General features: G+C 39.2%; 1 protein-coding gene across 5 annotated transcripts in view; it reads left to right on the forward strand.

The window, feature by feature from the left end:
• DCLK1 (doublecortin like kinase 1) overlaps window positions 1-23,429 on the forward strand; it is a 398,808-nt gene that overhangs the window by 371,971 nt on the left and 3,408 nt on the right. For 2 of the 5 annotated variants that reach the window (XM_063429171.1, XM_063429189.1), the window contains one exon: window positions 8,554-8,627. The exons of the other annotated variants lie outside the window; for them this stretch is intronic. In XM_063429171.1, coding sequence (XP_063285241.1) covers window positions 8,554-8,627 — 74 coding nt within the window. The remainder of the gene's footprint in view (window positions 1-8,553; window positions 8,628-23,429) is intronic. 5 annotated transcript variants of the gene reach the window in all.

Raw genomic sequence — 23,429 nt, forward strand, 5'->3', positions numbered from 1 at the left:
GGTAAGGGGTGACTCCGCTACTAATGCCAAACAGCCAGAAGTTACTAAGCAGGAACAAACATTTTTATTTGCTGAGATCAATCAGTTGATGCTCTCATCCAATGAGCTAAGCCCTACACTGCAGGGATCAGAGAGGCTAATAGAAGTTCCTGCTTAGGAACATTGGCAGTGGCTCTCCAACATTGGTAGTGGACCCCAGGTAAGAATTCAAACCATTCAAAAATGGTTTAACTCCTTATGAAGCCAGTGCACTCCCGGTACCATAATCACACCACTACAGTGAGCTGTAGCAGTTTTGATGCTCAGAGTATTCATTTAAAAAAGAAGTGTAGATTGGATTAGCCGTATTAGTCCAGTAGACAAGATGCCAAAATACCAGAGTATTGCAGTATGCAATGATACCTTTTTTATTGGACTACCATAATATTTCAAAGACAAGCTTTCAAGAGTTTTCCTCTCTTCTTCAGGTCTGAAGAAATACTGCCATACTCTAGTATTTTGGCAACTTTAAAAAAGAATAAATATGAAACACTCAATTAAGCATATGGAATCCTCTGTTGACTGCAGTACAAATCTAATAAACCCCTACAAAGCAACAGGTGTTTATTGTATTTACAGTGCTTTCAATGAAATCTCTCAGGGCCTGCAACGGCTCACGAGTCCCATTCACTTCCTGGTTTGCTCAGAGTATTTACAAAAGAATAAGAAACAGTTAAGAGTATCATTTATTTTTTATTATTTTATTTTTATAAGGCATTAGAAAGATCGCAGGCCCGATCCTTTCAAAATGTACAATATATAAATATGATTTACGTGTATACGTGACAAAGACGGCTATTAATAATGAATGAAATTAAGATTATCCCCTCTCAGGATCGGGTTTATACCAGACTTTATTGCAGTTCTTAACAAAGAAAAAATACATGTTTAAAATATCGCCAGTTTTCTGATGACATACATTCGATGATTTAAAAACATAACCCGAGAAAACGTTTTAAAAACATGTCTGCACTTAGACTGTGTTCATCAGTTGGTTTAGCTAGATACTTAAATACTGACCTTAGGCTTTTGCTGAGGGATTTAGATATTTGTAGCAGATGTGAATCTGTCAAACTTGTGAAACAAAATCACAAATATAGGGTATCAATGCTGCAAGATTACTGCTGGTACCAATTACTAGCTATGTATGATTTACCATCTACAATGTAGCTCTACTCACTTTAAATTGTTTATAGGACTATTCGTAAAGGTATAGATATGTCTCGGAAGGCGATCCATACATCCAACTGTTAAACAGTGATGGCTATTATGTACTGCTTATGTCCATTCAGGAATCCAAAGAAACAACTTAATGCCCGATAAACTGTGAGTGCCAAATAAAAATAAGTAGGAGAATTAACCCTCTTATGTGGCTTTGTAGCACTATCATATAAAGACAATCACTGTAACACGTCTAAAGCACATTAAAGGGACACTATAGTCACCAGAACCACTACAGCCTAATGAAGTGGTTACGATGTCAAGACTGATTATCTCCGCCTTGGAGGATGGACGATGTGGGAGAAAAGGTGAGTAAAAATAACTTTTCCATTCGATCGGAGAGGGCCAGTTACCTAAATAGTGTGACACTATAGTGTCAGGAATATGTGTAACTGAATTCCCTTGGAATGCTCTGGTTTACACTACGGAGATTGACTATTCAGTAAACAATAAACATATGTCGGTAGATAACTGCAAATGAAAGTCACCGATAGCAGAATTGTGGGTTGGTAATCTCTCCAATCCCTGGAGATTATTTTCTCCATAGAAAGATTCAGCATGGCGACAGGTGGGGGGCACTGGACAGAAGATGCCTTACATCTATAAACTACAATACGTTTATTATTTCTGGTTCATTCATTTTTTTAAAATTTTCAGTGGACTTTTAGATCAAAGAAAAAAACCTAGAAAAAAGAACTTGATAATGTATTTTGTAATTTGTAAATTAAATCCTCATCACATTTCAAACATTACTATTCCTTTAACTGCTGAATTCCTTGTTTTGAGGATTTCAGCAAATAATCTCTATCTTGTAAAGATTTGAGTTAGATTCTTATATAGCATTAACATACATATTATAAAATAAGTAGCTTTTCTAATTGGTGTGTGCAATTCCACATGCTCTGGTTTACACTAAATAAATTAGTTCTATAGAGTGTCTGTAAAAGAGCCATTAAATGAAGTGAGAAACACAGCACATGCCTGGGCCACATGGCTGCCTGTGCTGTGTTTGATATACAATTGCCAAGATTCACTTGGTAAACATTATTTACCAAATTGCTCTTTGGCACATGCAAACGTCGCTGCTTTTTTGGTTTCACCCTAGGCATAGTTTCCAGTATTCCCATTTTTAGTCGCTGGGCTGATTTTATGTTCACTATAATGCTTACAGTGGTGGGGCCATGGACATGAGGTGGAGTGTCAGTAATAGACTCTGTGCCAATGAAATGCCACCAAGCTGGCCAGACCCAGCACTCCCACACAGCAAATCCTATTTGCAGCTCCCATCCTAAATTCAGCCCCTCTCCTATTATTTGGGTACAAGGACCATCTCCACAGCCCCTCCCCTTTTACTGAGATACTAGGATCATCTTCACAGTCCCTCTCCTATTATTGGGATGCCAGGACCATCTCCACAGCCCTTCTCCTATTATTTGGATGCAAGGACCATCTCCACAGCCCCTCTTCTATTACTGGGATGCCAGGACCATCTTCACAGCCCCTTCCCTTTTACTGGGATGCCAGGACCATCTCCACAGCCCATCCCCATTTACAAGGATACTAGGACCATCTCCACAACCCCTCTCCTATTACTCAGATGCCAGGACCATCTCCACAACCCCTCTCCTATTACTCGGATGCCAGGACCATCTCCACAAACCCTCTCCTATGACTGGGATGCCAGGACCATCTCCACAGCCCCTCCCCTTTTCTTGGGGTACTAGGACCATCTCCACAACCCCTCTCCTATTACTCGGATGCCAGGACCATCTACACAGCCCCTCTCCTATTACTCGGATGCCAGGACCATCTACACAGCCCCCCTCCCATCACTGTGATGGCAGGACTCTCTCCACAGTCCTTCTCCTGACATATGAGTAACAGAAGATAAAACTAACTCCCGTGCAGCAATATCTGCAGTTGCCACCATTAACCGTGATACTTTTCTAGCATGCCAGTAACTGAAAAGGGGGTTAATTAAATCTCATCAATCTGAGGCAGGCTGGGACAAGTATGATGCCATAATATTCATGAATCTCATGATGAACAATTTCTAATTCTTAAAATGGTTACCTATAATGTCCAGGTTTATATTGACATTACTAACAAATAAAGCTTTTAATAATTTGCCATAATGTGGCTGACCTAATACTTCTCTCACCTCTCATGGACACTTGCAATTCCATTTTACTTTTATCTAAAAAATTTGCGAGCAACAACCAACAAAACCTATGTTTCAGTATTAGACGGTGTCCATAAATGAGGCAGTGACTATACATCAGGTTAGTTCAATCAGTGCTATGGTTTTCTAAACATTCCATTATTAGGTGGATTTAGAATGCATGTAAAAAATAACTTAGTTAAATGAAAATATCTGCGGAAATTTAAACATGATTATTTTGAACTCATATGTTACACAGGAAGTAAATATGCCTTGCAGAGTAGGTAAAAGCTAAAGGGACACTATAGTCACCAAAGCAAATTTAGCTTTATGTGCTGGTGTATAGGTCATGCCACTGTGTTCTCACTACTACCTCATTCTCTGCCATTTAGGAGTTAAATCATTTGTTTATGCAGCTCTAGTCACACCTCCCTGCATGTGACTTACATAGCCTTCCTAAACACTTCCTGTAAAGAGTCATCTAAAGTTTATACTTTCTTTATTGCAAATTCTGTTTAATTCAGAATTTAGTATTTCCTGCTCTGTTAATAGCTTGCTAGACCCAGCAGGAGCCCCCTGTGTAATTAAAGTTTAATTTACAGAGCAGGAGTTAAAAACTTTTAAAGTAAAGTTACATCTGATTGAAAATTAAACCATTTTGTTTTCATGCAGCCAGGGGAGGTGTGACTAGGGGAGCATAAATAGAAACAAAAGTGATTTAACATCTAAATGGAAGAGAATTAAGCAGTGAGACTTCAGAGGCATGGACTAAACACTAAAACGGCTTCATTAAACTAAAGTTGTTTTGGTGATTACAATATTCCTTTAAGTAAACATATACCTTCTTGTACTCCACCCACATTTTCCGGCTTCGTATCTTTTACTATTGAGCCTTGCCCACCTCTTTCATTAACAGGTTATAGTTTAATTGTCTTGAAAGCATCTCAATAGCCTATTCCAAGAAGTGATAGTGCTCCCAGACAGTGCTCTCACTATAGGGTTTCCAAATGTATTCTGAATTAGCCTGTCCCTTATTCTTAATCAGGTTGAACCCTTCTATATTTACATTGATCTTGGTTCTAGTTGGCAGTGCAAGAATGTATTCATTTTCAATGTAATGTAGAGATGTGTTTCTGAGTTAAATAGCACTCTTATACAGCAGATTTCCATTATAATCCATTCATTTATTCATTAATATATCATTTACAAATAGCTCCTCTGTATTGTATTCTGCACCCCACTTATCCATTAGTTTCTGGATAATTGAACTTTGTTTAGTGACTACTTTAATTAGCATGGGACATTACCCATCCATTAGTGCTGGCAAGAATTTGTAAAAAAAAAAAAAAAATGCGTTTTGTACACTTGGTGATTTTGGAATCCACAGTAATAACTGTTGCATTTTGTGATTTCCCTATCAGAAGGAAGCAATTACAATGATTTCCACTAGTTATACGGATTGGTTTTCTCCAGCTATTGATGGCTAGAGTGCTTACTGTCTATAGTACTGGATAAACTGGTCCCAGACCATTAATATTACAGGGTAGAGTGGTGTCCTCTGGCTTCACTAGAAGAGAACTCTACTTACTATAATGTGTAACAAAACCATCTCCAAAAGTTATAATAGAGGACAAAAAGAGACTCCTGGCTCTACTATAGTATGGTATGGTTCACACCCTTTATACTATATACTATACTAGATACTATAAAGGCAAAATTAGGCCATTTAACTATAATGTTGCCCAGAGTGATAGCCAGTGACTACAGTAGTTGGTACAATTATCAATACATTTACAAATGTCAACAGAACAAAAACACTTCAAAAGCATATAGTATGTAAGCCTTAGCCTTGTAAAAAAAAAAAACTATATAAGTATAGTAAGTAAAATTCCATTATGTAAAGACAATCAGTTTCAGATTAACATTGTGTGCAGTTTCCTTCTCTGCCAGTAGATGGCAGCCCCAATCCATTTCACAAAAATATTTTTTTTGGTAACAGTAAAGCTTAGTTTTAAAAAAAGTAAATTGAAAAAAATATATAAATAATGTCACCACGCAAATTTTTTATTTTTATTTTTTTTTATTTTATGTGTTGTGCACAATATGTGAAACACAATGTTTATAACCTGTTAAAATGTAGGTCAAGAATGTGTGCAAACATTGTATTCTCCTATATACACCTTACATAGTAATTAGTGATGTTAAGTTAGGAGACTTTTATTTTTCCATAGTTACTGTAGTGCATTGCCAAAAGTGACAGAACAACAGTGTTTAAATAGAAACCAACATACGATGAAGGATATAGAATTTTCTCATGTCTTATAGTCCATTGAGCCCAGAGAAACACTATGAGTTTCATTCACTAAGCAGTAAATTGGCAGAACGGATTGCAAAATTTAGAAAAAACCTTCTGACTTATCAAAATTCACGCAGCTCATTCATAGTCACGGCTTGTAGATTTTAACCTAAATGTGTAATTCTTGTATTAATTCACTACATTTCACTGTTTAATGAATAAACCCCTATACTTTTTTTTTTCTGAAACTTAAATAAAGAATGTTTAAATGAATAAAGTCCTATCAGATTTAATTTCACCATGGAAATAAGGGATTGGACCCGATTAGCTAGGACAGGGGTAGGCAACCTACGGCACTAGTGCCATGCACGGCACTCGAGGTGTCTTTGCACAGCACTCAAGGCTGCTAGAGCCAAACAGGCTCTTTCCCATCAGGAGTCCCAGTAAAACTTCAGATATCTGCTAATACGAAAAAAGGTGGTAAAAGACAATCCTCAATTTATGCATTGCAGCACGTAGAGGAAGTAATCTCAGATCACTTCCTCCCAGCACTTGTGAATGGGAATCCACACTGTAGCAGAGCAGCCTGCAGCTGCTGTTGCAGATCCTATACTTGAGCAATAGCTGGTTGGCCCGGTCCTCACTGGAACCTAGGGAAGCCACCCACACTGCTAGATATACACAGAAATGCAGAATAACCCTCCACTCATACAAATAATACGAACAGCCCACACACAAACATACACACAATCCCCACAAACGCAACACCACTAACAATCTACATACACGCGCACACAACCCCACATGCAGCCTCTCACATGCAATACCCCAAACAGCCCTAACACACTACCAAACACACAATGTGACATATCCATTCACACACAATTCCACAAGCAGCCCTCATACACAGCCCACATTCATATGTATCATACACGATACCATAAACTACTAATGAACATATACAATATAATAGCTCATATACGCACAAATACAACGATACAAAGCAATAACAGTAAAAATAACACAAGCAGAATATGGCAGCATACACACCTCAATTTACAAAAATAGGACCGGCATCACAATCCTATATCGGCACAGTGCTGCTAAAAGGTTGCCTACCCCTGAGCTAGGAGATAAGTAAGCAAGCTCGTTGTAAGACAGTACAACAGCATGCCGTGTGAATCTAGGTCTCAACTGAATTTTTGGGGATAGGCTTTTCAAATTATCACAATCTGTTAAAAAAAAAAAAAAAAGAAAAAATTACTTTTCAGATCATTTATTTACAACAAAAAAAAAAACATAGACTTTAATTATGATTTCGGTATATAAATCACATGGAAATATTTTCTAACAGATTGCGATCATTTGATTTGAATTGAATTAAGGCCTTAGCGTTACACACAAAGAAAGCATTTTCCCTTAATAATGTTACCTTAAGAATTTTAAAATTATACTTAAAAGTTTAGCATCCAAGTAAAACTAAATACACAGAGCCTTTTAAATAGTAATTTGGGCACCAGCAATGGATTGGCGCCACACATGGTTAAATCTAGAATTCCAGTTAAAAAAGGGATCAGATATCTGAAAAACAATAAGTAATATTCATCGATGACATACTCTAGGCTGGCTGAAGTGTATAGAGCAGGGGTGTCCAAATGGTAGATCTTCAGATGTTGTAGGACTACAACTCCCATGATTCGTGTCTTTGCATGCCTTTAGAATGACAAGGTATCATGGAAGTTGTAGTTAAAACATTTGGGGATCTAACTTTTGGTATAGAGTTTGTGTCAATGATAATAATCAATATTCACACCTTAGTGTACAACATTATTGTTCAAATGGGACATGCAGACTGTGCACAGCCACTTTGAAATTCTATCTTTCCCCACAACCTGCCTTAAAATCTTGCTGAAGTTTATTATTAATTTTCCTACTTAGGAACATGTTTGGTTTGAACCCATCATGACAACTTCTTTTTAGGACAATTAGTCAAATGTGTCTTGTTTGGGAAGTGGTGAAAATAGAAGCTTTTTATTATTTTTAACCCCTTAAGGACCCATGACATGTGTGACATGTCACGATTCCCTTTTATTCCAGAGGTTTGGTCCTTAAGGGGTTAAAGAAGCCCCAAACACTTTGCAGACATGAGCTCGTGTTTTCTGCTGCCTCACCTGGTTTGCGGCCAAACTTGTCCATTTTAGCATTGGATCACCCACTTCCTTGCAATGTAGGAAGTGAGATATTAGGGGTTTTGACATGCTTTCAGGAATGTTGATCTAACGCCGCCTGGCTCCCAGAATATGTTATAAAATATTACACATTTCCCCATATTATTACTTGGACAACAAAGATTTACATTTGAACAAGCTTCAGTTAACAGTTATCTTAATCTTAAATAATTCTGTTCCGTCATACTAGGTCAGTTTAGTCTTTCTCCTGTAGGATATTGTCAGTGTCTAAATTCTTACTTTATTAATTAATCTTATTGCATACAGGTGTGTAAAAGTGTACTATGCATCTTTAATTAACCCAGCTGTGGTTTGTAATTTTATAAACAAAAATATCTCAAATCCAACAAATATTTTTTTTCTTTTATCAACGTTGATGTGTGTTGTGTTGTTAAATTAATCACTACTTGCAGGGTGCCGTCGAGCATAGCATGTGAAGTATAATCCCTTCAGTAGTGGAGGTGCCCACGTGTTTTTTGCTTGGCCCTCTCCATCACTGAACAACAAGGCAAATACAAGCTATGCTTTCTTGGATGGGCAATTTGGAAAACTGGAGTCTTTTTAGCAAAATGTTGATCCACTGAGTTGCCCCATTTCTCTCTGCTCAGCTGGACCACGGGTTTACCATCAAGAGATCAGGTTCATTGGACTACTACCAACAACCAGGAATGTATTGGATAAGGTATGACATGGTACAGCGCCAACAGTCAGTGTTTCCATGGCAACGTGCTGGCAGTCTCCATTAACCAGTCCCTTCAGTGGATAAACATGCTTTTTGATTTTTATTTTTTTTATCCAGTCCATATGTTGCTTTATAAGTTTAATCTTGTTTTTTGTTGAGATTACACAACCTTCCCCTTCATCCTTTTTCTTCGTCCATTATCCACGCTTACATTGCCAGCTTTTCTTCATTGCACATGCTGACCAGTTTAAAGGACAGTATATATCAAAATCGCATCCAACAGATCAAATAATCATTTGGGTCGATCAAAGAAAGGAATATTTTTTTTTACGATGCAGATGGGTTGGCCACAAAATCAAAATGCAAGCATTAATATTACGCTATTATATACTGTCATTTACAACTCAATAAAACACCCCTTACCTTATTCTGTACGACTAACAATGCTTAACATGAACATTGAGCATTGCAATCACTTCAGTAATTCTGTGTTGATATAAAAATGTTTCTTTTCCTCTCGTGTTTCTTGATATTGTTTATGCTTGAATGTTTTTTGGTACTGCATGATTTTAATTATTTGTTTTTCGTTTTTGTTATTTTTTTTTTTCAATTCGATATGAAGATTAATAAATGCATGTTAGCTAGAGTCAAATTTTATTCTAAGACTAAAGACAAATTTTACAATGGAATTTAGATTTAACCCGTTTCATTAAGGAAAAGTGAGAATTATTAAAACGTATGTATTTAATTTTAAAAGAATTCAGGATTTTGTTAAAAAAAAAAATCTATTTCAAAATTACATTTTCCAGATCCATTTAGTTAGGTAAGACCTTTTAAAAGCGTTGACAACTAGACTTGTGCATTCGGTTTCAAAGTATTGCAATTTGGCCGAATCTTGGGTGATTAACAGTTTGTTCGAATTCTGTTTGCTCTGTGATTCAGTTATGTAAGTGGCACCAAAAAGTTAGAGTTGATTGATGGGAATAAAAAGATAATTGATGGTCAGGGGACAGCATTTTTTTTTTTTTTTTTTTGCGGATGAAGTGATTTGGACAATTTATTTTCACCATTCACAAGTCTAGTGTCAACCTGCTCCATCTCCTATTATTAATTACACACTTAGGGACATTAACGGGAAGTGAGAAAAGAGACATTTCACTATGTTTGCTCTCTAAACAGTAAATGGATGTGACGAATGAACCAAAAAATACCATAACTTAGAATAGTTTCACTATGGCTTTTTGAGCTACAGTGAATTATTAAAATCAAATTGCATAATATAAGCCAAAATTGCTAAAATGAAAATACAATTGAATTAACATTTTTCCAGTATAGTTAGTTTGGCCTACATTTCACGAGGTGGTTTTCAATTTGTCACAGTTTAAACCCTAAACTGTGTGACAAAGATTTGTCACATCTTTAAACCCTAAAGATAAAATGGATGCCTTCGGCTAATGGCCTCTGCAGATAGCCATCTTTAAAAGGTAAGCTCTTAATGTTTGCAAACTTCTCTCATATTTTAAAATAACAATGGCAAGGAAATGCATAATTTTATGGTGCATTAAAAAATGGTTTATGTGTTTTTTCTTATTAATAAAGGGAGGATAGATGGGAACAGCCTCACATAAGGCTTTAAACAAAAGTGTGAGATATACATAAAGACCATAACTGCATCCAAAGATTGTTTCCTGTTTGATCAAAGATTGAGAGTCTGGGAATGTATTTATTGTTGGGTACATTTTCAGGTGACATGAATCTTATCTCAATAGGAAAATTTTCAAAATAGATCTCTAGTTTCCTCATGAATACTGCTAACTGAGAATATATTAAAACACTCTCTGTCTTTGTTTTGCAATGTGTTAATATGGTATTTGTACCCCATACGCTAACAATGGGCATATTGTACCCATCCACCTGTTTAATTACCAGTTTGCACCATCAAGTTTATATGAAATAACTTCTCTAACCTATGGATTCTTAATCTGTACACACAAGTGACTAGTATATAGTATCTGTCTGCATTTTTATTACCCTGTCCTCTAACAGGTCACGCAAAAATAGGAAACTTTAGCCTTAAAGCGGCTTTGTCACCCGAAATCTATTTTTTTTAGCATTTTTTTTGTAAATAAAAACTGCGTTGCGATATCATTGCAGTCACAGATATTATAAGACTAGGGACTAGTTTGTCTTATGATAAATCTCTAACTCAACAAAACTTGACAAAAGCTACCACTGTCTAGTTTTGTTACTTTCCACAGCTGTCGCTAGTGAGAGATGTTAAAATTAAGTATTGTCACAGCGAGATAAGTATACCTAAACTTTGCTGCATCCTCAAACATAGAAACATAGAATGTGACGGCAGATAAGAACCATTCGGCCCATCTAGTCTGCCCAGTTTTCTAAATACTTTTATTAGTCCCTGCTCTTATCTTATAGTTAGGATAACCTTATGCCTATCCCACGCATGCTTAAACTCCTTTACTGTGTTAACCTCTACCACTTCAGCTGGAAGGCTATTCCATGCATCCACTACCCTCTCAGTAAAGTAATACTTCCTGATATTATTTTTAAACCTTTGCCCCCTTATTTAAGACTATGTCCTCTTGTTGTGGTAGTTTTTCATCTTTTAAATATAGTCTCCTCCTTTACTGTGTTGATTCCCTTTATGTATTTAAATGTTTCTATCATATTCTCCGTCTCATATTTCCTCCAAGCTATACATGTTAAGATCATTTAACCTTTCCTAAGTTTCATCCTGCTATCCATGAACCGGTTTAGTAGCCCTTCTCTGAATTCTCTCTAAAGTATCAACATCCTTCTGGAAAAACGGTCTCCAGTACTGCGTATAATACTCCAAGCGAGGTCTCACCAGTGCTCTGTACAATGGCATGAGCACTTCCCTCTTTCGACAGCTAATACCTCTCCCTATACAACCAAGCATTCTGCTAGCATTTCCTGCTGCTCTATTACATTGTCTGCCTACCTTTAAGTCATCAGAAATAATTACCCCTAAATCCCTTTTCTCAGATGTTGAGGTTAGGACTCAAATATTCTGTACTCTGCCCTTGGGTTTTTACATCCAAGATGCATTATCTTGCACTTATCCACATTAAATGTCAGTTGCCACAACTCTGACCATTTTTTTAGTTTACCTAAATCATTTGCCATTTGGCTTATCCTTCCTGGAACATCAACCCTGTTACATATCTTAGTATCATCAGGAAAAATACATACCTTACCATCAAGACCTTCTGCAACATCACTAATAAAAATATTAAAGAGAATGGGTCCAAGTACAGATCCCTGAGGTACCCTACTGGTGACAAGCCCAATATCCTCCATTGACTACAACCCTCTGTTGCCTGTCACTCAGCCACTGTCTTACCCATTGAACAATATTAGAATCCAAACTTAAAGATTGCAGTTTATTGATAAGCCTTCTATGTGCAACAGTGTCAAAAGCCTTACTGAAATCTAGGTAAGCAATGTCTACTGCACCACCCTGACCTATTATTTTAGTTACCCAATCAAGCAGGGACATTACCATTGAGGGGCTTTGCAAGATATACAAAGACCCCAGATGGTGACAGAGCGAGTTAAACATGTGTCAAGAGGTAGCCACCAAACATGGGAGAGACCAGCAAATTGCAAGTAGCTGGAAATAATAGTTTGTTGGAGGATTAACAAATTAAGCTGTAGAACACTGGTCTAAGTATAAATGAGTCTTAATTAAAATTTTCCGAGTTAACTAGCATAATAACTAATTGTCTAAGTGTCTATAACTATAATTCCTATAGCCAAGGTCAAAAAATGATTTTAAAAGCTGGCTTCCTGAATAGTGACAGGTCAAGCAGGCTAGGGATGACCTCAGAATCAGAACACAACGGAATATAAGTCACAAGTCCGCAAAACAGGCGATTAACTGCCTCTGAAATATAATCTTAGTCAATTGCTACTAGAAGTACATTTATATCAGCTGTTTAGGGGACATTGTGTAAAGCTAATCTCACTGGAAGAATTGCTATCAAGACCCCATTGTACAGAATGCAGTAGAAATTGGTCTTATGGACAATGTTATAATTTTAAAGGATCACTATAGTGTTAGGAAAATATAGCGGTTTTCATGACACTATAGTGCCCTGAGGATTCCCCCACCCTCAGGGTCCCCCTCCCGTTGCGCTGAAAGGGTTAAAACCCCTTCAGTTACTTACTTTAATCCAGCGCCGGGCTCCCTCGGTGCTGGTGACCTCTCCTTCCCGTCCGACGTCAGTTCCCCCGTCTGACGTCAGTGGAGCCGAATGCGTATGCGCGGCAAGTGCAGCTCGCGCATTCAAAGTGTCCATAGGAAAGCATTTCTCAATGCTTTCCTATGGACGCTCTGCGCGATGGATGCAAAATTCACATCCAGCGTCGCAGATGCGCCTCTACTGGCTGTCCGGAAGACAGCCACTAGAGGCTGGATTAACCCCAAATGTAAACATAGCAGTTTCTCTGTTTGCATCTGAAGGGTTAAAACCTGAGGGACCTGGCACCCAGACCACTTCGTTGAGCTGAAGTGGTCTGGGTGACTATAGTGTCCCTTTAAATATTTGGGTCCACCAAGTATTCATAAGATGCAGTGTCCATGTGTATTTTTCTGCCATGAAGCATGGGGAAGTTCTATGTCAGTTTAGAATGTGAAAACAACATTTACAGCTCTGAATGAGCTCTGAATGTCTGATGTACTTCTGGTACCATTAAATTGTTCTCAGATTCTAATATCAAGTTAGCAAGGCTACCCAACCCTAGTGCTTTCAGACAATTGTAACTCATAGTTTTGTCAATCTGTTCCAAAATTGTTTGACAAAAATTGGAATACATCACTCAAACAAACCTCCCAACATTGGGATAGGTGGGCAGACCTGAGAGGGGCATCACAATCAAACATGAAACTTGTCATGGGCTATGCCCATAATTTGCATCAGCAATCTTAAAATGGGTGTGTATGCCTCGAAAAGGGCAGGTCTGTTCACTTAAGGGACCCCCAACCTGCAGGACCTCTGCAGAGTCCTAGTGGCCATGCACAGCACTAGCCCGTCTAATTGTGCTGTAATTAAAGACACCTGGGAAATGCCTGTTGTCTTAAATGACAGCACAAATTAGATGGGCTAGTGCTGTGTATGGCCACTAGGACTCTGCATAGATCGCTTTTGCAGCAATTTCTGCAAGATGCAGAGGGAACTGAATCGGACGGTGTGACAGGACCCCAAAATCAGACTGTTCCACCAAAATTGGGACTGTTGGGTGGCCTATTCCCATAACCACTACAGTTACCTGTAGTATCATGCTGGAACCCCTTTTAGAGACAGATGTTACATTCTGATGACAAAAAAAAACCAGTTATATAAAAAAAAAAAAGCTGCAGAGCTCATGCTTACAAAAAATAGAATATGAGAACTCTGAGAACGGACAAAAGCTTAGAGAAACTCAGCAGCTTGCCCTTTGATAAATCCCTGCTTTGATTTCAAAATAGTCTTTGCTCACTAGTGCCATTACAGAGAGAACATATTTTAAGGCATATCACAATGATCCTACCAGTAAGGGCAGCTCAGAACTGAAATGCAGACAAAGTCTCTCTGAACGAGAGATACAACAACCTCTAAGATCATTTTGGCCTCCTTTGGGCCTCGTCAGTGAGGTGTAGCTGATATTTAGATAGTTTTGTATGATATCTAGATATTTTTGTATTTTCTGAAGAACAAATAATTGGGGGTTATGTGCTAAACCTCTTCAATTGCACATTTTAGTCTGGAATCACCAGAAAAGTTCTGCATCGCAACTACGTTAACAGTTCAGACGGTTTAGTCTAACATTTACAAAGCCCTTGTAATTTCTTTGTAGTTCCTACAAACAACCCACTGTTTTCCTTGTTTTTATGTATGACCTGGGTAGTCCAAATTATAAAACTATGCAGTTATAAAGAGATTTGTGCTTTGAACTAAAATATTCAAAAGAATTAAATGAAATTGGAGTATCACTCTCACAAATTGCATATTGGTTTACATTCAAATTTATTTACAATAAATTGCAAAATGAAGGTCAAAATAGCACAGTTGTTTAGAAGTAACTACATTTTAATAAAAAAAAACACACAACTCACACACATTACACTATAAGGCAGCTGCACCTCCCTCATCCTTCACATATTGTGAACCAGGCAAAGCATATGCTGAATACCATTTGGTTTGGGCCCTAAGCTTCTTACAATCAATCTTTCTGTTGCGGAAGGTGAATAATCTTCCAGACGCCAGACGCAGCTGTACGTTCCAACAGTCTGCCGAATCATGCTGTTTATGAAGCAAGCCATTGGTAACACTTCAGCTGCAACCTCCATGATGCTCTTACGGCGTTTAGTTGAGAAAAGGCTGGCTCAGGCTCCTGGGAGTTCATTAGCATACTCCATAAACAAAGGCTTACTTGTTGACGGTTTGTAGCTTTAATATAATAGGACATGTGTTTGTATGTGTGGAGTTTGTATGTGAATAGATTGTTCAAGGTTAACTTGGGTGCAACTGAGGTGCAGATACCTTTATTATAAATGTGCCAGAAGGTAGGTGTCTGCTCTGCCTAATGATATATATTTGGTGCTAGCAGGGTGGGGGTGCTCAGTGCGCCATCCTACCTCCTGCCTCCCGGAGCAGACTACTACACTTTGTGCATGCTATTGGTGTTGTTCACTAATCTAGGAATTGTGCAAACTGCAAAGTTTGGGCTAAAAGAGGCACATTTGAAAAATAGCTAATAAACTATAATCTGAGATTACCTGGTTTATTCCGAGAATTTCCTGGTTTATGGAACTGAATTTAAGCTATTCTGCCTACCCATAGATTATGGACGTGCCATCTCACAATGCCCTGTACATTACTGCATGGTACCTTTTTGAGATAACACTTCTGGGCAGGGAAAGCTAGACCCTTTTGTTTGCATCTGTTATGGAAGCCATCTTGGTTGAGGAAGGTGAATCTGTTTGCAGTTTCACCGTCTGTTTGTTTTCCATCACCCATGTGATGGGTACAGGCTCAGCTCAGCCAATGAGAGATCAGTGTGAGCCGAGCTGCTGACATCATTCCCCCGCTAAGCCAATCACTGTCCTCTTATTATTTGTAACCTTTCCCCTTAGCGCGACCAAGAAATACTATACACATAATAAAAGGACAGTGATTGGCTGTGGGGGAGGAGTTAGCAGCTCATTGACTGAGCTGAGTATGTCCACATAATATGTCTAATAAGAAAGCTGGTTGGTTAAAAGAGGAAGTGTGGCAGAAAATACAGTATTTTCCTGCTGAACCTTTTTCTCTTTTTTATGCAAAAACACAGCATAATTATGAATGCACTCAAAGGAAATCTCCAAGCACCATAACCACTACAGCGCACTTGGTGGTGTACTTACAGCTTAGGACAGCTTAGTGGTGTACTAGCAAAACCATTAACAGATTTATTTAACCAATCATTGTTAACGAAGGTAGTCCCAGACGATTGGAAGCAGGCCCGGACTGGCCATCGGGCAAACCGGGCAAATGCCCGGTGGGCCGCGATGGCCATGGGCCGAGGCCGGCAGGAAAGATCAAGAGATCTCTCCTGCCGGCCCATGCAGGGCAGCACCGGCCCCAAGGTGGAGTCCTGTCTCCCATCATGGGCCGGAGGGGAGAACGCCGAGCAGCTTCCTCCTCTTCCTCTCGCGAGCTCCGAGATTATCACAGCGTTGCCATGGTAACCCATGGCAACGCTCTGAAAAACCAGCGCTCGCGAGAGGGAGAGAAACATGGTCTGTACCCTGCGGGGTACAGACTGAATTACCTGCCGCTGGACCACCTGGGATCGGTGCGTGGCGAGGCCCCAAACCCCCTCACTGGACCACCAGGTATGTGAATGCTTCCTCTCTCCCCTGCCAAGTTAAAAGGGAGGGAGTAGATGGTATTATTTTTTTTTTTTAATTACTTTTTTAAATAAATTAATAATGTGAAGAAGTTGAGCGTTGGGCCAAGCCAATTGAAGGTCTCCCCAATGATGTACAAATTTTGGTGAACAAAATCGTATATGGCCATATCATCCACTATATACACCCCCCTCACATACACACACTACACACACACACACACACACACTGCACCCCCTGCACTAACACACAAACTGCCCTAACACACTACACACACTACACAAACACACTGCACCCCCTGCACTAACAAACACACTGCAGCCACCTGCACTAACACACAAACACACTACACAAACTGCACTACACACACTGCACAAACACACTGCACCCCCTGCACTAACAAACACACTGCAGCCACCTGCACTAACACACAAACACACTACACAAACTGCAATAACACACTGAACTAACACACTGCACCCCCTGCACTAACAAACACACTGCACCCCCTACACTAACAAACACACTACACCCCCTGCACTAACACACAAACACACTGCACTAACACACAAACACACTGCACCCCCTGCACTAACACACAAACACAATACACACACTGCACTAACACACAAACATACTGCTCCCCTACACAAACACACTACACACACCGCACCCCCTGCACTAACACACAAACATACTGCCCCCTGCACTAACACACAAACATACTGCACCCCCTGCACTAGCACACACTACACACACTGTACCCCCTGCACTCACACAAACATACTGCTCAACTGCACTAACACACAAACACACAGCACCCCCTGCACTTACACACAGACACACTAAACACACTCTATCCCCCTATATACACACTACAGCCCCTGCATTAACACACGGCACACACTCTATAGCCCTATATCCACACTACACCTCCTGCAATTACACACAAACACACTTCACACACTCTCTATACCCCTTATATACACACTATACCCCCGGCACTCACATACACACTCTATACCCCCTAAACATACATTACACTCCCTGCACTTTTATACGTTATGACCCTTTAAACACACACATTACACCTCCTGCATGCAAACACAGTAATTTATATCCCCTATAAATACATATTCCGCACCCCCTGTACACACTACACCACCTATGCATACATCACTGCACCTACACACATGTGCTGTACAGCTCCTATATGCATACACACACTAGAGCCCCTAGATACACTCACAAACACACAGTACAGCTCTTTACATGCACACACTACATCCACTAGGCCCGCACACTCCACAGGCCCTATATAAATACACATACTTTACAACCCAGAAACACAGACTGCAGTCCCTAGCCACATGCAGTACGCCACAAACAGACCCATTTACACACAATACAACACAAAAAGTCTGTTCTACACACATGCAACCTCCAAACATATACAACACCACAGGGAACATCCCCACACATGCACAACACTTTAACAGCCCTGTTCCTGTTTTGATCTCTGGTATCCCACTATTGAGGACACCAGAGACAAATCGCAAGCAAACACAGCGCATGCTTGCGCCCCAAAAGAAACAACATGGCATTAACTTCCATCTAAAAACACTGGATGCTCTGGAGAAGCGTGACATTAACATACTCATTTGGTGGTGGTGACATGACATGCCCCCTTTCTGACCCCGCCCCTAATGGTGGGCTGCTCTGCCTTTAATTGCCCGGGCTAAATTTTTGTCCCAGTCCGGCCCTGATTGGAAGTTAGTGAATGTTGTGCCCATTCACAAGAAAGGTAATAGGGAGGAGTCGGGCAACTATAGGCCAGTAAGCCTTACTTCGGTAGTGGGGAAAGTAATGGAAACCATGTTAAAGGATAGGATTGTTGAACATCTAAAAACACATGAATTTCAAGATCAGAGACAACATGGATTCCCTTCAGGGAGATCATGCCAAACTAATCTTATTGATTTTTTTGATTGGGTAAATAAAATTATAGATCAGGGTGGTGCAGTAGACATTAATTACCTAGATTTCAGTAAGGCTTTTGACACTGTTGCACATAGAAGGCTTATCAATAAACTGCAATCTTTACATTTGGATTCCAATATTGTTGAATGGGTAAGGCAGTGGCTGAGTGACAGGCAACAGAGGGTTGTAGTCAATGGAGTATATTCGAAGCTTGGGCTTGTCACCAGTGGGGTACCTCAGGGATCTGTACTTGGACCCATTCTATTTAATATTTTTATTAGTGATATTGCAGAAGGTCTTGATGGTAAGGTAGGTCTTTTTGCTGATGATACTAAGATATGTAACAGGGTTGATGTTCCAGGAGGGATAAGCCAAATGGCTAATGATTTAGGTAAACTAGAAAAATGGTCAGAGTTGTGGCAGCTGACATTTAATGTGGATATGTGCAAGATAATGCATCTTGGACATAAAAACCCAAGGGCAGAGTACAGAATATTTTATACACTACTAACCTCACCATCTGAGGAAAGGGATATAGGGGTGATTATTTCAGATTACTTAAAGGTAGGCAGATAGTGTAATAGAGCAGCAGGAAATGCTAGCAGAATGCTTGGTTGTTTAGGGAGGGGTATTAGCAGTGGAAAGAGGGAAGTGCTCATGCCATTGTACAGAACACTGGTGAGACCTCACTTGGAGTATTGTATGCAGTACTGGAGACCGTATCTTCAAAAGGATATTGATTCCTTAGAGAGAGTTCAGAGAAGGGCTACTAAACTGGTTCATGGATTGCAGGATAAAACTTACCAGGAAAGATTAAAGGATCTTAACATGTATAGCTTGGAGGAAAGACGAGACAGGGGAATATGATAATACATAAAGGGAATCAACACAGTAAAGGAGGAGATCATATTTAAAAGAAAAAAAAATGATCACAACAAGAGGACATCATCTTAAATTAGCGGGGCAAAGGTTTAAAAATAATATCAGGAAGTATTACTTTACTGAGAGGGTAGTGGATGCATGGAATAGCCTTCCAGCTGAAGTGGTAGAGGTTAACACAGTGAAGGAGTTTAAGCATGCTGGAACAGGCATAAGGCTATCCTAGCTATAAGATGAGGCCAGGGGCTAATGAAAGTATTTAGAAAATTGGGCAGACTAGATGGGCCGAATGGTTCTTATCTGCCGTTATATTCTAGGTTTTTGCAATGATTATGGGGCCACAAGTGCCCTATCTGCCCCCTCACCCCCCAATATTAGTAGTAAAAGTGTTTGCTAACAGTTTGCTTACCTGGTTTCTATCGGGCACCATTCTTTGCCATTCTGCAGCAGGAAGTGAGAGCCAGAAGCTCGGGCTAGGGCATTCCTCTAGCTCTTCAGGGCCAGCTCTGAAGAGCTGAGAGCATTAGCAGACTGCAGAGAGACAGAGAGCTGTGCCCCTAGCAGACCCCAGGTGAGAATTAGCAATTGGTGTGAGTACTTACATTGGGGAGATGCACCATTGGCACCATAACCACTACAGAAAGCTATTATGGTACTTGGAGTGTTTGTTTAGGTTACGTTGGTGCACAGAATGTTCCTTTAAGTATTATTTGTGAGATAAAGACAGACCACTCACAGATTAAATTCAGCACAGTGTAATATTGCAACATGGAGGCTGGCTGTGCATAGGGACACACTGAGCACCATAACAACTACAGCTCATTGTATTGGCCATGTTGCTGTGAGTCCATGGACATTACCCCCAGCACACATAAAATAATCCTTCTATGGTGGTTTGTATAATGCATAAATTATAGTTACACATTGTCCAAATTGTACAATCCTGTCATCCTTGGGGGAAAATAGGCATACAGGATACAGTGTATACATGATAGCCAAGTGACAACACTAGCTGAGCATTATGGGAAATACTGTCCTTAAGCATTTTCATTGGTCATGTTAGACCTCTCTACTATAAGTAGTGCTTGTGACTATGTTCATGTTATACTGACTAACAGAAAGGCTGTGCAGATGTATGATTATGTGTCTATTGAAATATAAAGAACGTTATCTCTCTCCTGAGAGCACTAATATATTTATTGTCCAGGCTGGATCACATTGTAAACACAGAGCTTTCTTGCAATTATACAATCCCAGCCATTGAAGATTGTGAGAGTCCTGGAGAGAGGGCACTTTTAATGTTTTCCTCATTAGTTGCTCATTGTAAAACACTCCCAAATTACAGGTTCGGGTCATGTTTACAAAGTGTTTTCAGGAATATGTAATTAGCCTCTATCACTGTGCACTCTACTAAATCAGATTAGGATTCTTTTGTCGTGACATAACTGCAGCCTGGCATTTTTTTTTAGAAACAACGGAAAGTAGCGGCAATAAGGGGGCAGAAATGTAAATTGCCAGGAATTGAGCAGGAATGGGAGCTGCTATATGACTGTGCATCAACATACGCTCTGCGTTTTACAAGAGAAAAAAAGAAAGGGCAACGTCTATTCAATAAAACCATTACATTACATTTCAATGGCATTGTTGCTTTGAGGGCCCAGATTTTCTTTGATTGTATTATCCCCCTTATATGTCATTTATATATTGTTTTTGTAACAAGATTTCTTAAAAGGTTTCAGTACTTCTGATTGTAGACACCAACCTTGATACAGTTTTGTTATCAAGTCATATGGCAGGTCTTTAAGTTAAACACAATAACTGTGTCTGGTGCCCTTTTTTTTCCCTAGGGAGTATGATAGGATTGGTAGTAATTATGCGTGGGAAAAGTATTTTGGGTAAATAATTTTGTCAGGCCGAGGCTTCCTTCATGCCTTAGATGTGTTTTCAAAATATGTCATTTGTGAGTATGTCACGGGGACACAGCATATACATCCACATACTGCAGCTACATTGTATCTTTATTAGTGAACATGCACGCAGGGATGTACATACAAGGCAACCGTTACTCTCTGTACACCTAAACACAGATTTGATGCTAGACCCCGTATAAAAGCAAATTAAATTATTTGAAGTGGTCATGGTGTCTGGAGTTTGTACGTGCAATGTTTCACTATGAGTTTAACATAACATAACAGTGTGTGGACACCTATGATATTAGGAAATTAATAATAGATAGATAGATAGTCTAACTGAAAGACCTTCCATATAACGTGTTGATATAAAAACTGTACTCTGCAATAAATGTAGATGCACATGCAGATTTGTCATTGGAACAAGGACTGAGATATTGGGTTTCATACGACATTGAAATTAACTTTACTGACTAGATAGATTTTTCATGAAAATATGTATAAATGAAAATGTACATGTTCATTTTTTATAATCGTCATGATTTTTTATGAGACTATTTGCATTGTTTTACGAAGCATGTTGTGTATTTTCCATGATTAAGGGCAGTAATGAGAATCTTTGGCATGCCGGCTATTGCAATATACATTTCTTATGATAAAACCTCAGTTGTCGAAGATATAAATGAAGGAACTTTGCTCCCGTACAGGGTGTGCATTACACCCAGGAAGAAGCTGCTAAATTATATCGTCATTAGCGAAAACTATAGAAAGAAAGAGGCTACTGGTCGGCAACACGGATTGCCCTCCAAATAGACCTTATATCCTTAAATTTACAAAAAGGCTTATGCTGCAGGTACCCACTAAAGGGAGTCTTTGCATGCAGTTAGCCAAAACAAAAAACTCTTTAATAGTCCCTCTTGAGGAAGAAAGCAAAAAAGTGATTATATGTACAAGTGTGAAGTTAAAATAGAGGACCTAGTGGGGTACGGGTCATAGCTATGCCTGGCTGTTACTTATAGCGAACACAAAGGCTAAGGAGATGTAAGTGTGGCTTCAAACATATGCCGAATACTCCATTAGAATAATTGTGTCGAAAAGACCAAGGTTACAGAGTATGCAGCAACAGTTGCTAAAACGTCTGATTATATTTTGTATCAAATGGTGGAAGCTGCAAAATGTATACCCAAAAACAATAGAATACCCAGAAAACACCAAATATATATACAGTAGTACTTTTAGTATATATTTAGGTGGATTGTTTTGGATATTACCTGTTGTGTGAGACAAGGGTACAATTGTAAAGGGTATAAAACTGTAGATGGCTTAAAGGCTGTAGATTACAATGTAGTTATATCTTGAATTGCCATAAACTTTTTATCCCTTGCAAAGATGTGAATCTTTAAACAGGCTCTAAATATCTCATTAGAATATATAATCGATATATATCACTATGTGAAAATATCTGGAGATAATTTAAGAGCTGTTGGGTTACAAATGCAGTTCAAACTGTAAATATACCTTTAAATACCATAAATATAATTCAGTGCAAAAAGCAAATCTTAATTGTTAAGGCAGAAGGTATATGCAAACCCATGTTCAATCGTATAGGAAAGCATAGAGATGAATAGTGTAACCATATGTACTTAGATGCCTAAACAGCTAAATGTGATTTGGGGGTAGGAATCCCTAGCATCTTGTACATATCGTATACATATATATTCAAATGGTCTTAAACGTGCTCAGGATCATAGAGATGTCAAAGCCCCAGAATTGTCCAAACAAAGAAGTTAAAAGGTAAAGATGAATCCGCTCATGGTGAGCTGCTCAACGCGCGTTTCGGCGATACCAGTCGCCTTTGTCAAGAGCCGTTTGCAGAGTGGATGGCGCCTCTTTTTAAATGAGTCTTAGGACTTCCCCCCAGTATGACGTTGAACTCCCTGTCTAATCGGAAAGTCCGTATGGACTGGAGAGGGCGGGGTAATCCCTTCAATTGATACAGGGTCTAGATTGCAGTTAACCCTAATCGGGAAACCAAGTGCTGGAATGAATCAGACACTGATTCCAACACTGAGTACAGATAGCAATATTGGGACCCTGTTGTAAGTTTATAGAGATATG

The sequence above is a fragment of the Pelobates fuscus genome, chromosome 1 (assembly GCF_036172605.1).
Source record: "Pelobates fuscus isolate aPelFus1 chromosome 1, aPelFus1.pri, whole genome shotgun sequence".
NCBI classification, from domain to species: Eukaryota; Metazoa; Chordata; class Amphibia; order Anura; family Pelobatidae; genus Pelobates; species Pelobates fuscus.